General features: G+C 42.1%; 1 protein-coding gene across 3 annotated transcripts in view; it reads left to right on the top strand.

Moving 5' to 3' along the window:
- The window catches only part of STAC (SH3 and cysteine rich domain), a 163,874-nt gene that overhangs the window by 121,928 nt on the left and 23,984 nt on the right, over positions 1–17,962 (top strand). For all 3 annotated transcript variants that reach the window (XM_087741055.1, XM_087745916.1, XM_009464443.2), the window contains 3 exons: positions 12,200–12,300; positions 14,296–14,377; positions 16,064–16,179. In XM_087741055.1, the coding sequence (XP_087597181.1) occupies positions 12,200–12,300; positions 14,296–14,377; positions 16,064–16,179 (299 nt within the window). The remainder of the gene's footprint in view (positions 1–12,199; positions 12,301–14,295; positions 14,378–16,063; positions 16,180–17,962) is intronic.

Genomic DNA, 17,962 nt, shown 5'->3' with positions numbered 1-17,962 from the left:
TTGCTTACAGAGCTCCGTCATCAATGGGCTTGAAATGAGAAGCTGCAATGTGCAGCCTCATTTTGTTCCACCACTTCGCCTTCCTCTCTAAGCCCAGGCACAGCATATTGGCATCATCGGGGTTCATCTGCACATTTTTTTACAGCTGCAAGGTGAGATGTTGTCTGTCTTGCAGTGCTTGTTACAGCTAGCAAATATGGAAAGGTTACACCAAGGTGCTTGGTCTGTTTTGTTAGATCTAGTCCCTGAACACAGCTGAGCATGGAAGTCCATTTTCCATTAATAACCTTTGGATGGGTGTCATGGTTTAACCCCAGCTGGCAACTAAGCACCACACAGCCGTTCTCTCACTGCTTCTCCCCAGTGGATTGGGGGAGAGAACCAGAAGGGTAAAACTGAGAAAACTCATGTGTTGAGATAAAAACAGTTTAATAATTGAACAGTTTAGTAATTGAAATATAACACTAACAATAATAATACCTTGTAATGAAAAAGAAAATAACAAAGAGAGAAAAACAAAACCCAAGAAAGACAAGTGATGCAAATGAAAACAATTGCTCACCACCAACCGACCGATGCCCAGCCAGTCCCTGAGCAGCGTCCCCACTGCCAACCTTCCCCTCAGCTTTATATGCTGAGCAAGAAGTCATATGGTGTGGAATATCCCTTTGGTCAGTTGGGGTCAGCTGTCCTGGCTGTGTCCCCTCCCAGCTTCTTGTGCACACCCAGCCTACTTGGGGGGGGGGGGGGGGGGGGGGGGGGGATGTGGGAAGCTGAAAAGGCCTTGACTCTGTGTAAGCACTGCTCAGCAGTAACGAAAACATCCCTGTATTATCAACACTGTTTTCAGCACAAATCCAAAACATCGCCCCATACTAGCTACTATGAAGAAAATTAACTCTACCCCAGCCAAAACCAGCACAATGGCATAAACAGCCACTGAGTATGATGGGTCTCAAATGTCACCAGAAGGGAGGACACAGGATGGTTTCTCTTAGAGAGCAGCAGGTGAGCAACAGCCTCTGATGAGCAGTTGTTTTCCATAACAAGCTGATGACATGCTCTGGCAGACTGAACTGCTTAGTGGTGTTCTCCAAGGGCAAAAAACTCTTTGTTAGCCGAAACAGAGATTTTTCTGAAGAGTAACAGAAAATACTTAAGATGTTGATGGGCTTTGGGAGCATCTCTCACAGATGCTCTTTCAAAATGCCCCATCTGGAAATTCAGGCTGTTGCTTAACCAAAGAATCAAAAATTATGCTGAGCTCTTGTCCAGGATGAGACAGCATAAATGGCAATGTGGAGAGGATCTGGATACCAGGTTTTATTGAAGAATCAGTGACATTACAGCTTTTACCCTACTTATTCTTCCTCACACTCTCTCCCTCCCTCCCTCCCTGCCAGCATTTCATTCCCTAGGTCTCCCCTTCCCTGCGGGGAGGTGACTGCTGGCCTGGGAAGTTTGGGCCGAAAGTCATGGCGGTTCCTGCTGTGACACTGCTTGCGGTTACCCGTCTCAGGTGCCACTGCCCAAGATCCTTGGCATTGATGACCATGGCTTCCTCATCTCCAAGATCTTCTCCCATTTCCCAGACCTCTCCCCAGGCCAGGATCTTCACCACCTTCTTTCTGGGCCCCCTTCTTCTTTCTGAGACCACTTCTTCCTTTCAGGAACCCATCTCTTGGCACCAAATCTTCTTTCTGGAAATCAAGCTCCCAGTTTCTCCAGTCTCAATAGTGTATGTGCATAAGAGCAGCGCATGATCAGCTTCTTAACTGGTGGGTCGATCTCCTGTCTCTTTATTAATTGGAGGATTTGGGATGCAGCACTTTTGTTTCGCCAAAGTGTTATCAAAATTTCCAAGCAGCCCATACTGGTTGCAGCTTGCAAGTAGCAGGCTCCTGTTCGAGAGACAGACATTCACCCATGCACATACACACAGTTATCTGCTGCCTGTTCCTGTTCACAATTTCAGCTATTTTTTTGCGTATGACAGCTCCTAAATCTGAATATATGTATTGACCCCGCTCTCTGTTACTGAGATCCACCTAAGTGCCAGTGCCTTCTGACACACTGATCTGCTTTTTTTTTTTCCTCCTCTCCCCTCCAAATCATGCCTTCAGTGACTTCCCACCAACAGCTCCTTTGCACTGGAAATCATTTTGCTAAAAGCAAGGTTATCTGATAGATTTTGCTAGACATTCGTTTATAGGTTATATCGTTGTACAGGCCAGACAGTTGTAGCTACCAAGCCTATTGCTAGCCCTGTGGGTTTCCTTATCTGTAATAGTGGTAACACAGTTATGGTCAATGTTAATTAAGGCTTTTGGACAACGAACCACGTAGTCATGCTGGTGCAAACCACATGTGTACACGAGAAAAGCTATGGCTTGAGTTGGCTTGGGTTGTTTCTACTTGGATCCAGGGTGAATTCTTATAATGCAAATACTTTCTAACCATGGACAGTTTATAAGTGATACATTGAATTATTCCTGTTGATAGACAAAATCTTAGAAAGCAGATTTTTGGTATTTTTAGTTTAATGATTTAAATATTCAGAAAGGAAGTAAAATTTCAGCTTAACGTCCATATTTTTTCGCTCCCCAGATTGACCCCCAGGCACGTAATACTCTTTTTGCATTGCTGAGCTGCAGAAACTTCTGTACAATCATTTGACAGAAGTTTTACTTATTCATTTAAATGATAATTGATGCCACATGGAAGTGTACTTGTAGGTGTACTTTAGGCCAGCACTGCTATGTGTCAAGTACTAAATTCTCTCAGGTTGTAACAGTGAAGGCTGAGATTGCCTCTTTGAGCAGATGGCAGTAGTAAACGAAAGTGTTTTTCTGCCCAACTTGTGTGATTTCACTGAAATCTGTAACTATTTCTGGAAAAAAAAAATTTAAAAAACTTGCACTTGGGTTGAAAGGTTACATTTGAATGTTTTTCACATTTACCATTTCATTTTTTGTTTTCAAAACTGCTGTGGAAAAGAAACTGCAACACTTTGTAAAATTCTGTAAAGAAGTAACACATTGTGACTAACTATAAAAATAACTTCCCTGAAAACTGATCCCACCAAACTGGTATAACTGCCCAGTTACTTATGGTGGTGCTCTGAATCCTCTCTAGTCTGAGCAAATCGTGCTGTAGCATACACCTGTAGCTTCTGATGAAGTCCTCCTCAGCTATGTGTGATCCAAGGGAAGAAACGGCTTTGGAGCAGAAGCCTGTGTGTGGCCAGATCCAGACCACGCACTAGATTTTAGGTGGAGACACGTGTAGTTATCTTCTGTTGCTCCACTTTCCAGCTCCATCACTAGCTACTGTGGAATGGGGAAAGAAGGGAGGGAGATGAATTACGGCCACGTTAAGTCGCATGTCAGCGAGGAACAACACCAAGAGGTTGCGCTGATGAGGGAGCGTTTTTGCTACAAGAGGAAAGAGCCAAAAACCTCAGTAAGTTTGAAACAGCAGAAGGCCAGAGAGCAACTGGCTATTTACATATCAGGTTTTTTTTTTAACTAAACCTTTTATAGTCCTAATTGATTGTCCTAATCTTCTGGCACACAGCAGCCTTTCATTTCAAGCCCATTGGTGATGGAGCTCTGTAAGCAACAGGCAATGTTAAAACTCCATCAGCAGACCAGGGAGGATATTAAATCCCTTTGCTGAGGGCAGACTGTTCTTTTGTTCTGTAACTCTTTTCCCACATTTTCAGCAAGCCCAGAGCCCTTCTCTTCGTTTTGCAGCATAGTTTTTGTTCAGGTATTGTTTTTCTGTTTTCCAATTCCTCTATCATGGTACAAGGCCCTTGAAAGATCAAGGTTTCAGCACATATAAGTGTCCCTACAAAATTCAACTGCTTTTTCAAAGCATCTCAAAACACAAAAAAAAGTCTGTAACTGGATGGCTTTTCATTTCAACACACGTAAGGACAGAGGTACAAATAATCTGAGCCTGCCAACATGGAGATCTTGTTTGAAATCTGATTTTCAGCATCTTCCTCTCAAGAAGTGTTACTGAACACACTATGTTTACCAATATTACTGAGACCAAGATCGGCCATTGATCTCTGCTTGTCCTCCTTTGGGACACCACACCAGGTTTAGTTTCTCCATGTTCCCTTGTCCTGTTCAGCTCTGGTATCATCATCATCTCTGGAGCAGTTCAGCATCACCTCCCATACGCAAGTCTATGCCTATCTTCTTTGAGCTATTTTTCTTCTCAGCAAAGCAATCCGATGGAAAGATCGACAAGCACAGGCTCAGCAGTCTAGAAAATTGTCTAGAAAAGTAGGTATTGAGTTATCAGTGTCAGTTTGTTTAGAGCAAAGAATGTTAGATAAGATTTATTGGTTTTGTTTTTTAGAGGACTGGGACTTTCTCCTTCAATAATAGTTAGCTGTTATTTTATTTATCATGGCGTTCCAGCATCTTAATTAACATTTAGATGATCAAAAACCTGAGATGATATTTTAAGAAGTACGGAGGTGGATATTTCCTTTCAGGGACAGACATTTATAGCAAAGCTGCTGAATATGTGAAAAGTGCATTGCAAAAAAAACCTCTTGTGGCCAAATTTTTCAGCACAGGGCAGTGAGTTTCTTCCTCTTCTGATCACCAGATATCAAGAATAAGAATCACTTTTGCACCAAAAGACAGGAAAGGCCTATTTGCATTTTAAGTAAGTCTCATTGTTCCTGAACCACAGAATAAAAAGTCTGGCAGCATTGGAAGTTCCTTTGTCAAGGACTTACAGAGTTGATTTGCAAGAAGAATAAAGGCATTTCCTGTTGCTCATATGTATGATTTAAAACCATGAAGTTAGAAAGGACTTTATTTTAGCAGGGTTATTTTTCTTCTCTGTAACAGCCTTGAAGAAAAACCTGCCTATTACTGCCTCAGTTTTTTCTCAGCATGTCGTTTCTAAAGAAAACTATATCACTAGGAAGTCAGTTCTAATTTTATGCACTGTTTTGTAGCCTGCCTACATGCAAGGCAACTTTTCTTGCTATTTAAACATTGGATATTGTTATGGGGAAATTGGGTGGGGTAGGCAGTCAAACAGACCCGCACCTCTCAGTGACATATAATCTGAAATTTATTAATTTGGCAGGACAGGTTCCATGGTTGGATATCAAGTTCTATTCTACAGAACATAAATATACAAGTCGCAGCTTCTCCCCACTGGTTTAGACTGGCACAAGGTGGACTCAGGGGAACAGGACACTCCAGCCAGTCAAGGTATCAGGTCCAGACCTGGCAGCTTGGTCCCAAATGGAGGGGTTCCTCCTCTAGCTCCCACATGTTGTTGGACATCCCTGTACAGTGTACCCCCATCCCAAGGAGCTACTGATTTAACCTATCCACAACTCTGCACATTTTCAACTGGCAGATTTAACTGTAAAAAAACCCCAACACACAACCCCCCCCCCCCCTTACTAAAGAATAAAACCTTTGAAGTCAGTCCCATAGTGCCATTATTCATGAAAAATTGCTTAAATAAGATTTTTGCCTAGTTTTCTCTGTGTGTTTTGAACTTTTTCATTCTACACATCTGTTATTCATGCATAGAGTGCCTTTGCCACAGTGTTCAAATGAGTGTAGACTATCTAGTCAGGTCAGAAGAGAAGAGTATCCATAAAGTGCAATTTCATCTCCTTAAAAAAGGAAAATTGATCCTTTTGAATCATCAAATTGACAATGCCAAGAGCTGCCATAATACATTTATCTGTGGGCCAGTTAAGAACAATACACAGCAGACCACAAAATTATTATGTCCTCTTTTTATTAATTTTTTTGAACAATCCATTCAGTCCTGTATTTAGCAGTGGAAAGTGCAATAGGAAGATTACTAATACTACTGATAATTTTACACGAGGTGAATATTTGTGTATCAGTCAACACACCTGGCAACTGTGCATCCATCAACTTGAATTGTCAGTCAGGCATCAGACAGCAATGACTTCCAGCAGTGAGCCATCTAGGGTGGCAGGGCTCAGGCTTTGATCTATAGCTCGCCTGATGACCAGGTGAGGATCTGCACCTCTGTCCTCTCCACCATGTCAGCTGGGGGAGTCAGTGGGGTCCCAGCATCAGTTAAGAAAAAGAAGTAGGAGGGTGCCAGGTATTAGGGCAAAGAAAGGGGGAAATTCCCAAGGTGGCAGGAGGCACCCAAGGAGGCTGAAGGCCAAGGAAGGACAAGTAAGGGGATGCCCAGCTCATCCTTACAAACCTAATGGCTTGGGGAAATTAGGCTCAAGATTTTTAACTTTAAAGGTGTGGATGTCCTGCATAGAAAATGCCATCTACCCACAGCTCTCAACTGAGGCAGAGCAGGAGAAGGAGGAGGGTGAGCGCTTGTCCAGCAGCAGCCAGCTGCTGGGGCAGGAAGTAGCCATAGAGGAATTTTTAAAAATAGTCTCCCTTTCAGCATCAGAGCTTTTACGCAAAAACGATTAATTAAAAATGAAGGGGGCAGGAGAAGAGGTTGCACAAAGGCTTAGAGATGACTGCAGGGGCACCAGTGCCATTTCAGGGACTTTTCTTTCTCCTTCTAAAGTGACACCCTAAACCCTTCACTGCTACAATACTGGCCCAGCTTGCTTAAAATTCTCCATTTCCCATAAATTCTGGCATGGAGACAGCTTTCTGGTGACAACTGCAAATGCACTTGGGGAGGAAAGGGGCAAGGCACTCATTATTTTTATCAGCCTCCCACAGCAGAAGTTGAAGTTCTATGGAAAATATGTAATTTTAAATGCATTTATTTATGAATTTTTTAAATGAAAACAATTTCTGACTGGCATGTTCCTCTCAGCTGGAATGAAAAAAAACAGTGGTTGGGTCATAGCTGGATTAGATGGAGGTGACAGTCTTTCTGTGTCCCTTTCCCTTCTTCTTTCTTTCTTTTATAGACCTGAATCTTTTTATCCTCTCTTTTTTTTTTGCCCCACTTTAACATAAGTGCGTAATATAGTTATCTTTATATAGTCAACGTAACATCTTGTTGTTACCAACATTTGCAGTTTTCTTTCAGATTTCTCCAGGCTGTAGGGCTCATTCTCCCTCTCTAGCTATTAATCTTATGTTGAGTCTTGAAACAACAAGCAAAAAGTATCAGCCAGCAGTGCTGCAGCCATAGCTGCGCTGGCCAAGAAGATGATAAAGGTTCCCTTCGCATGTGTGTGACAAACATAATTCTCATTTGCATTCCTTAGGATAAATGTCACTTTCCTGAAATGCAGAGTAGTTACTAAATTACCTTTATAGGAAAGACAGACATAAAGACTTGGAATCAAATTCTGCCCTGTCTCCTCCGTCAGTCTCTGCCTCCAAATCTTTCCATTCACCTATATTGAGGTGTTCTGTTTCCATTTAAGCTTCCTCCAAAAAAGGCTTAGATTTACAAAAGTGATGCAGTGTGTCCTTTTGGTGGTATTTAAGGTCAGATTATCAGAACAGTTTAAGATTCAATTTTCCATGGCTGTTCTGGAAAACCGAGCCACTGGTTTAGATATTCAAATGGGAGCTGACCCAGTCGGAGAGTATTTCTAGCAAGGCGTTATTAAACACGACCTGCTTCTCAAAACAATGCGTCCTTCCCGTGCCGGGTGTCTGTATGCATTAGCTGGTATCTGAAGAAAATGACTGTGGCAGAACCTTATTTGTAAATTTATTTAAGAGCTACTCAGGTATCCTGATATGAAATTTCCTTATTTGCTTCCAGTGAAACACTGTTTCTTTTGTCAGTTTTGGCTTTTTCATTTGCAAAAGGAATACCAGCCTTTACAGACTGTGAGGTAATTAATAGATACATTAATACATAGGACATAGAGGACATATGTGCAAATGTATGCGTGAGTGTTTTTTTCCTATATGAATTTCATGACTACATTGACAGTTACGTTTATGGGCACTACAAGTCAGCTAAACATGTCCAGTATTTTCCATTCTAAACCCCCAGTTTTAGCAGCTTGCAATTTTTACAACTTAAATGGCAGCATCTTGGCCAAATAGTGCCATATTAGTGACACCTCTGACAATTTTACCCGTGAGTCCCTCAAATGGGAGCCATCACATCCAAGGTTTGGCAAACATGCTCATATTGCAAGGCATAAAGAGACAATGACAGTGAGCCCATAGGAAAGCCCATGAGGCTATTAATCACCTTAGTTTGGAATTAGGCTAATATGGTACTGAAGAGATGATGCGTAAGGACGCACACTGACCGATGAAAGTAAAAAAGAAGTATTGAATAGAGTTGCCCGTTCCTTGAACACTGTCCACCCTGTTCATTGAATGGTGTTCCTTAATAAAAATAGTGACAGTCACATCCCTAGATTGCAATCAAAAAGTGACTGAGCAGAACCTTTGTTCTGGCATGCTCAGCATTTAACAATTTGATTAAGTAATCTTAGTAAGGGTCTTTGGAGAAGAGAGTGGGAGGGATGATTACTTTTTGAAAGTAATAACAAAGAGTCCATCAAAGCTGTTAGTCTACTCCCCCTTTGAATGAAAACCAGAGAAAAAAGTAGTTAGGGTACTCCAAGTTTAGCTTAACTGCTAAGCCTTTAGTTCCTCTATTTCTGATCCACCACAGATTGAAATGATTCCAGGTGTGCTAAGACATTTCAGTGAGTACTTTATACCACAGCTTCCAGCTGTGCTTTCAAGTTGGCATAGGGGAATATTTGCTAATGGGAATAAATGGTAGGCTGCAGCCAGGCTGTCAGCTATTTAGGGTGGCAGGAAGCAAACAAGAGAGTGATGGTCAGGCTTGCAGGTCATCAGAGTGTGTTCAGCAGAAGTCCCTGAGAAGAGTGTGTTAGTATCCCAGACTTCATTACTTCTGCAGGAACACTGTCCCTTCCAGATACTGCTGTGGCTGTCTCAAATGCCAACTCTCTCCTTACTCTTCCCTTTCCCCATGCTTCAGTCTACAGAAAGACTAACCCAGTGGGAATAAGCACACCACAGAGAGGCTTTCAACTTCAAACAAGCCCTGGTACCCTATGGCAGATAAATGAAATTATACAATTTCCCCTCAAATAGCATGCCCCATTGTGGTGGTGGTATTATTGTCATCATCATAATTTTTTACTTTTAGTCATTAATGCCATTTATTTTCTACTATTTAATGTATGTTCAGAACAAATTCCTAGTTTTCTTGTGCTCTCTGGGGGATTTATTGGCAAATAACGTTTCAACACGTTGCTATATCCTGTGCCACTACTTTAAGCATAATGAAATACCTCTCTTATACCGGCATGACTGTAGGACTCTCACTGTACTCACTCACCTTTACATAACTTGTTTACAAGATCCATGTTCTGCCTGCTTTTTCCCCATTTCAAACTACCAGGATGCCTTCCAAAACCAGCCCCATTCAGACAACTGCAAAGTCAACAAGCTTGCTTGTTTACATGGGAGGCAAAAACTGATGCAACAGGTCAAACCCTGGTCTCGTTTACACCTATACCAAATGTGGATCTGTTCTTCTCCATAATGTGAGCTGTGGCTGTGCTTCAGTTCTGAATCTCAACTTTTGGGTCAGATACATTGCCAATATGTAGTTGTCTGATCTCTGGCACACAGTTTTGAAATAGCTCAACCATGATTCTCTGAGGAGGTTTGATTTAGTGTGATGGAGATCAGAAACTGAAGAAGAAAGAATTGTCCTGGGGAAAAAAGAAAATGTGTCTTGTAGAAATGCCATTTTCAGAGCTTGAGCTATGGTAGTTAAGTGCAAATGCAGAATAAATGCTGCTTCTTCAAGCCCTTTAGTTATTCCTCAGTTGGAGGCAGGGAGATACATGCAAATTATTTCCAAGCTGCCTAGTCCCACAGTAAACCAAGTAGTTAGAAATGACAATGAATTAAAGACTGAAGCATTTGGTAGTGATAGGGAATTTCATTTCGATTTACAAAGACTTCTTATAGACTCAAGTATGTGACTGAAATACTTTTCCTCTCTTTGAAGCCACTACTTACCTACCCACAGGTAACAAATGGCATCCAGCAATATAGTGTTGCTCTTTTGTAATTTATTGTCTTACTCATTTTCACATGACCACTTCTCTGAAGAAGCTGGGTTTTGATTTTTGAAAGTAGCACAGATACTTTGCATTCATTTTGCGTGTCATTTGGATGCACAGTTGTATTGACAAATGTGTATCTTCTGTGATCACGTGGCTATAACATGTAAGGAGTAATATCCACCTTGTAATGTTAACAGACCAGACCATAACACAGCCAGCAGAAAGGACTGTGAGACTCACTGCCTTTTCAGCTGGATCTCAGGAGTAACTTGGTAAAACAGGTAAGAGTTATGTCAGTACAGACCAGCGTGAGAGGAGACTTAAACCCAGTGTAAGCACTGACGCTAAATACGTGTTGTATAGGCAAAATATGATGTCATTTTCCTTTTTTCGTTCTATAAATAGAATAAAAAAATGTGGAGGAAGTCCTGTTTTCTGACTGTGTTAGTTGTTGACCGTCAGGAAGGGTGATTCAGCATTTCATCATCAGTAATAAAAGCACAAAGCCACAGAAGTCGAGCATGTGTTATTGAAAAGAAACTATAACTGAAAAAATCCTCACAGCACAATAATCCAAGCGCAACCACACAGAAAAAAAAAAAAAAAACAAAAAACACAAACTAGGAATGTGTTCTTCTAGTAAATCCTGTGTTTACTAGGAAAAAGGACCCCAGGAATGAGGGCGAGGTGCCTTGCATTGGCTCAGTCGAGAGGGGCCAGGCAGGCAACAAGTGGGGAGCAGGCGCTGACCCCACTCCATGGGAGTCTCCGGGGTGCACCCCGCACTCAACCCTGTTCACTCCCTATCTCTCCAGCAGTCTCCGTAAGAACGTGGGGAGGATGTCAGTGCCCTGTCCTACAAGAAGCACACAAGTGAAATGTCTGAGCCTGCAGCTGCCCCCAGCTCCTCCAGGCTGCCTCTTTCTGGCTTGAAAGTGGCCACTTCAGCAACCTCTTCCCCTGAAAGTGGTCCTCTCAAGGCTCAGGTTTTGTCACCAACTTGATGAGCCCTTTCCTGAAGTGCTTCTTTCAGATGTAGCATTTCACTGAATGAAGTCAGCAGTGTGTACATGAAGTTAACTACTCAAATAACCAAGAGTTACATGAGTACTTTCAGATGCAGGATCCTTCTGATTAATATTCCTATCATGTCTGACTAATGAGGGCCGGCTAAAATGTCAAGAGTTTTTTGTGGGTTTTTTTACTATCTTGTTTCTTACTCACTCTCACAGTAGATGATAATGAACTGACATGTTGTTTACTTATTCCATTTACGCAGTCCTGTGGGGTTAAAAGAGTTGCTGCAGCTTAACTGCTTCTGTGTATTTTAGGGAGTCTTGCGGGTGTATGAATAAGAGTGGCTCTTCCTGCCTGTAAGGAAAGAGACTTGACTCTGTCATTTAAGAGTAGGTCCACATTGAAGATAATGCAGAACTACGGTTGCCCAAGTGAGAGAAGTCTGCTTGTGTAAGGCAAAACTTCTCCTGGAGCTCCCCTACTTGTGGCACTGAACTTTTCCACTGCCAGTGAAGGAGAGCAAGGTCAGACCCATGGCATCCTCACTGCCCTGCTCAGGGACGTGCCAGGAGCCCTTCCTGCACCCTCTGAGCACTGGCCCAGGGAGGTGAGAGCAGCTCCCTTACCATTGCCCACCCTAGGCGCATGGGTGGGCAATGGTAAGGGAGCTGGTTTAGCCTTTTCACGCACCCCTGGAGCTACCTCTCACCCATAAAACCTGGCCCTCCACTGATGGCCTGGCTCCCCAGGGCAGCTCCAGAGCCTGGGTGCTCCTTCAGTGGCTCCTTCAGCCATGCTCAGCTCTCATGCCAAGCCCAAAACAGCAAAGGGGTTTTGCTTGATGTTCATAATGCAGAGACATCACTAAGACAACTATCGTACAACAGAACATAATCTAATATATATCTAAAGGCAGCAACAGCCTAGGAAAGAGCCTGGGGGGGAAATGCCTAAAATGGAGAGGCTGTAAAGAAAATGCATATGTAAATGTATATTAAAAAAAGTAGGCAAGGCGAAGAATGCTGTCAATATTTACTCTACTGCAACTGACCTCCCCATCAATTCTTTCAGGTCATTTGTTAAATGCATGGAAAGTATTGATTTTGTCTAATTAAATCATTTCTATGCATTTCACAGGGACAAACGCTAAACATGGACTGCGCTGTAAGGCGTGTAAGATGAGCATCCACCACAAGTGTGTAGACAGTATTGGACAACAGCGTTGCATGGGCAAGCTGGTAAGTGAGCAGCTCAGGTCAGCAAGCGCGGTGGGAGGCATCAGCTTGGGCTGGAGCCGCTTGCTTTGTGTGCCTGACCCCCGTGGCTGGCATTTAGCTGGTGCATTAACAGAACTGACACCAGGTCACTTTACTGAGGTGGGAAAAGTAAAGCCAGGTGGTGCCCTATTATCAATTTGGGCTATTGCTACTACTCAAAAACCTGAACAAAAATGAAACACAAATCTAGTCTGCATTGTGGATGTGAAAATACAGTTACATAATCCAAATTTAGCTGAATAACAGAATTAATTCCCTTGATTTAAACTGTGCTTGCTTTAGTGTAAATCTCTCAAGGAATGCTATAAATTATTCAAAATATTTCAATGGAGTTTAACAAATGAAAAATCCTTCAAATTATGTTTTATTGGGTTTTTTTTTCACTGTTAGGGCTTGAAGAAAAACCATAATTCATCTTAAAAAGAAAAGCGAAGGATACTTCACAGTGAGACACTACAGAGTTTGAAGCAATCTCTCCGTAGGAGAGGCTGGGAGGAGACCTGTCCCTGTATGGACACAACACCTTAGTGTCTGGGTCACTTTCTGAGCAGCAAATTCTCATTATTGGCAAAGGCAGGACACTGCAATTGAGACTATTCTAACCCATCTTGATGACTTTTATGGGAATATGATTATTTTGGTTACTCCTAGAAAAAGAACTCAAAAAAATGACCATTTGGAATATGAAAACTGAATACATATATTCGCGTTTCAGATGTTCTCAGATTTGTTGCAACCTGAAGGCACCTGAGACAAATACAAGCTAAATCCAAACAGTTTCACTGTGTTAAATGATGAAAAAATGCAAGCATTGACTTCAAAAGGGCTAGAAAACCCACGTTTCACTGGAAAGATCTTTTCTGTCCAAGAGTATTCGGTGAATGCTATTGTTGGTTATTCACCTGAGGCAAATCTTTATGTATTTAAACCATAATTGCAGCCCTAGTGTGAGGCATTCTGGTCCAGGAAGTTGGTCTGTGAAGCGCTGAATGACCTCATATTGTTTCACGCATTTCTTGATTCCAGCCTCAGCTCTTGTGGTCACTAGTTTAAAGAAGCAGAAAAACAGACGCCAAATTTACAGCAGGAGGTCGTCCCGCAAAGTTATGGGAGTTTTATGAGCTCATGTTGTATCTGAATCTAGTTTCTTTGGGGGCAAACTGAGGCTGGGGAATCTGAAATTTATTCCTCTAAAAAACTAAATTTATCAGTCCCCTCATTCCTTCTTCATCTATACTGCAGTTTATTAGCAAAAGAACTAGTTGTCTATCATTTTTTGGTGTATAGTGAACATAAGATACGGAAAATATGCACATCCCCATGAGGCTTTCCCTCTTCTCACTGTGACTGCAAAGATTAGAAACCTGAGAGACTATTTGTGAATCTCTAATACTTTGAAGGGCACCTTCATTTTGGGTACTCATCTGGTGATGACTTGGGGAACTTTTTGATCTTACAAGACAAAAAAGCAGTGGAAGCTTCTGTCAGTCAGCAGCAAACCTTAGAAAGACCTATAGAAAGGCTCTAAATTCCTTGGATTTCACAAGTGCGTATGTGGGAACATGAGGATTTGGAGTTAGGGTAGGGAAGAATAGTCGCATGTTTAGCAAATGCAAAACAATGCAAATTCACACTACATAAGAAGAAAGGGAGAGGGAAACTTCCCTAATGAGGGAGCACTTCTGCTGCAATTAATTAGTGCTGATTATGTGTAAGACAAAAGAAAAAGGGGGGCTGAAAATTAATGCCTCCTCCTTAGGCATAAATACGGGAAATTGTTTTTTTCCAGGAGAAAAATCAAATAAATCCCTGATCTATAAACCTCACAGTGACTCAACAATAGGAGGCAAATTTCCAGCCTCGCTGCACTGTTACACCACTGGCCGAAGAGCTGTTTCTACTACCTCGGTCATGGCAGCAATGCACTTCATTTGTTTTTGCTTTCTCTCCCTCCAGCCAAAGGGATTTCGACGGTACTACAGCTCACCACTACTCATTCATGAACAGTTTGGCTGCATCAAAGAAGTGATGCCTATTGGTAGGTTTTGATTGCTTTTCCATTCAGTCTCCCTTTGGCAGTGCTCTGCAACAGCAGCGGCAGACTTCCAGCCGTGGTATTTACCCTCAGCAGCCTTCCAGCTCCTTTCGGTGACTGGATGTCCTTCTGCCATCTCAGGAAAGGACCACTTCAAAGATACAAAGCTGGAAGAGGAGAGGGTGTGTTTATTGTGCGTTTCACTCAAAACCCCATATATATACCCTCTTAGTAATCACCCTGTTTATAATAATAACTACCTGAGCTCCAGGTAGGAACTTAAAGGGAGGAAACACTGGAATATTGAGGTGAAGGTCTGAGCTGGGAAGAACCAGATAAAAGATTGGTCTGGCTTTTGAGGGACTTTGCTAGGTTCCTGTCCTTTTTCACCCACACTTCTTACTTTCCTCATATTTTTCCTTATTGACCATCTCTATGCATTGTCTGAGTACTTAAAAGACCAGATTTTGCTCACTGTAATACCAAATTCCTGATAAGAAGCATTTTGAAATGGAGAAGTTGAGTTGATTCTGGCAAATATTTCTCCCCACCAGTACGCTGACCAGGCAAGCCTGGCAGTACAAAAAATGAAAGCCAAAACTAGGCAGTCAGTTTAAAATAACTTGTCTGAGAGCATTTACTTTGTTGGTTTGGGCAGTTAAAAAAAAAAAAGTTAATTACATGGATTTCATCTACGTTTCTCATTCTAAAAAACATCCATAATTTTTGTCAAAAGTTATAGAAACATTTGGAACAAACTCTGGCTAAAAAATGAGGTGTGCTTTGCTGTCATCAAAATTCAAAATCCCATGTATTTTCTCAGTACTTTGGTCAAAATTTCCTTCCTTCTACACAATGCTACAAATGTACTGTATTCTACATGTCTGCTGCCTTGTAGTGTGAGGGAGGCTGAGGTCTAATAATGCAGGATGTAGAAGAGGATTTGAACTGAATTTGCTCATGCCAGTTGACGACATCCATTTCTCTGCCATGGGAGATGACTTTGGGGCCAGCTATGAGCAAGAGTGGGAGTGCGAATTGAATGGACGTACGCCAGTGGGGGTGGTGGCCTTTCTGGCTACCCTTAGACTGAGCTGAGCAACCTGGACCACATTCCCAACAGCAGGTACCTACTCATACCTGCCTCCAGACCTCATATGGCCCCACAGTGGGGATGTCAGTACCTTTCAAGGAAGATCCAGGCCATCCTGTTTATCCAAATTGCCCAAGTAGTGGCACTGTGAGGACAGATGGATAAAGGTGATGGCCCACCCATACTGCAAGGATGCTCAGGCACGATGCAGGGTTTTTCCCTTCAAGCATCTACTGTTGAGAGCAATCCAAGAGCTCAGTGGTAGGAACAGGCAGCAAACATGGGTTAAAGCCTCCTGGTACTTTGTTTTCCTTACCTCACTGTAGGCAGCATCAGTGGTGATTAGAGAAGGGAGATGGCAGAAGAAAAGACACAAGGCAATGGAGAGGAGGATGATCTTTACAGGAGCAGAGAGGCAGCAGAAAATTGCTAGCAAAAGCCAGTTCCACTAAGTTCATCAAACACTTTTTATCAGGATAGTCTCTCAACTTGTGTCTAAGCATGTTGGTAGAGGCAGGTGTTTCTCCAAGTGGAGCAGGAACATGACCAGAAAGATCTTCGAGGGATTGATGTATGTTTTGCTCCTTCTGTTGCAGCCTGTGGAAATAAGGTTGACCCTGTGTATGAAACTCTCCGCTTTGGGACTTCCTTAGCTCAGAAAACCAAAAAGGGCAGTTCTGGAAGTGGGTCTGACTCTCCCAACAGAAACTCTGTAAGTATCCCACATCTTTCTTCCATTTTTTTTGTGGAGAAGCAACATATATTCATTCACAGGAGTTTGTATCAGAGTTCACAAAGCTTGTATTTCAAACTAAAAAAAAAATAAGCTCACACCCAGCTTCCAAAATGAGACCAGAAAACATTATTTTTGCAAACTCAGGTTTTAAGTATCTTTTAGATGACTCTTGAAAAAAATACAAATTAAATTAATAATCTTCTTTTATCAGGTTGGAAAAAGAAATTATATTCTTTTGATTTTGCATATCCGTGTAAAAGTGGAACAGATATTTAACTGTCATGCTGGAGTAGACGCGTCCTGCCTCTTGGTGGTGGTGGGCATTTACCCTTCATACAAGTGATAGTGATGAGTTGGAGTCCTCAGCGCCTAGATTTAAAAGTACAAGCTCCACAATACAAACCCAGCCAAAATTAAGCCACGGCTACTGCAACAAGGCAATGGACTGGCACCTACACCCCTGCCCAGTGTAGACTCAGGAGGGCGGCATCACAGAGTTGGGTTCCTCTCTCCAAAACCCAAATACAGGAAGGTGTGTTCAGCTTGTCGTATCCAGTCAGGGACATTTTCACCTTCATGTTAATCCTTGTCATTCACTCTCTCCTATCATAACAGTCACTTCTTCAGGACCACGGCAGAAAAGCTAGGGAAGGAGGACAAGGGAAACAATAGTTCCCTTAGCTCTGCCTTTGCTAAATCCATACCTAGCTCAACAATAATGCTTACCAATTTCTTCCTTACAGAAATGGTTATTTCAACAGTATTGGGACCCGTGAGATCAGGAGCTCATGCATGGTGTTGAAAGAACATTTCATACCCTCTCATCTCTCATAAACAGGCACTTAAAGCTGTGCTTGGGGCTCTCTTTTTTCCCAAGAAATCCTCCCCGCTCCCCGCCCCCCGCCCCAAAAAAAAAATCACAGCTGAATACACTGGGAGCTCAAGCTGATTGTCATGTCTAAAAGTCAGATCCACATTATCTGACAATCTTTCCTGCACTCACCTCAGAATAAAAATCACCAGGCACAGAGACATGATGAGACTTGGTCTCCAGGCCTCAGAGCAAATACTTACATGTTTAATTTAAAGTTGTGCTAAAATCTGTTTATGTTTGGTACAACATTTCCCTGGCACTTAAATGTATGCTCACTCACATGGCTGAACTGTAACCTCAGGTGGTATAGGTGGCCTCTAAACAGACATTCATTTGTGTCAGATGGGAAAGAAGATAGATAAATTTAAACAAGAACTAAGTGAAATCTGCAGGGGAGTTATTAAAGGACATGTCCTCTATCCACCCTTGTTTGTGCCTTAAAAGGAATTTGGTAATTTCCAGTCTTTTTTAAAACCCAAAGTGACTCTACCACCTGTCGCATTGTGATTACAATTCTTTCTTTCAATTATTTAATTTACTTTGAAACAGAAGTTCTACAAATGTAATTATTGCTTTCTAAATCAATAAAGCATTATGTTGAATTATGAATGACAACTCAAGCGTAGAAATCACGAATGCTGTGTCAGTTTGCCCTAGGGAGCTGATCATAACTAGGTGGGGTGTGGGTGTAGAATGAGGAACGCAAGTTCATTATGGGAATTTCTCCAGGGTATTGAGGCTGAGAGAGAATATAACATGTGTCAGCATACAGAAAAGAGAAAGCATTAGAGAACTGAATAAACAGACACGTGAAACCATAATTTCTGCCAGTGCAAGCCTGTGTATTGAGACAAGGATAAAAACCAGGGGCAGACACAACCCTGA

This window comes from Nipponia nippon, unplaced genomic scaffold, assembly GCF_047370975.1.
Source record: "Nipponia nippon isolate SJK-2023a ecotype South Korea unplaced genomic scaffold, ASM4737097v1 scaffold_1, whole genome shotgun sequence".
Lineage (NCBI taxonomy): Eukaryota > Metazoa > Chordata > Aves > Pelecaniformes > Threskiornithidae > Nipponia > Nipponia nippon.
This window is presented reverse-complemented; position numbering and strand designations above follow the sequence as displayed.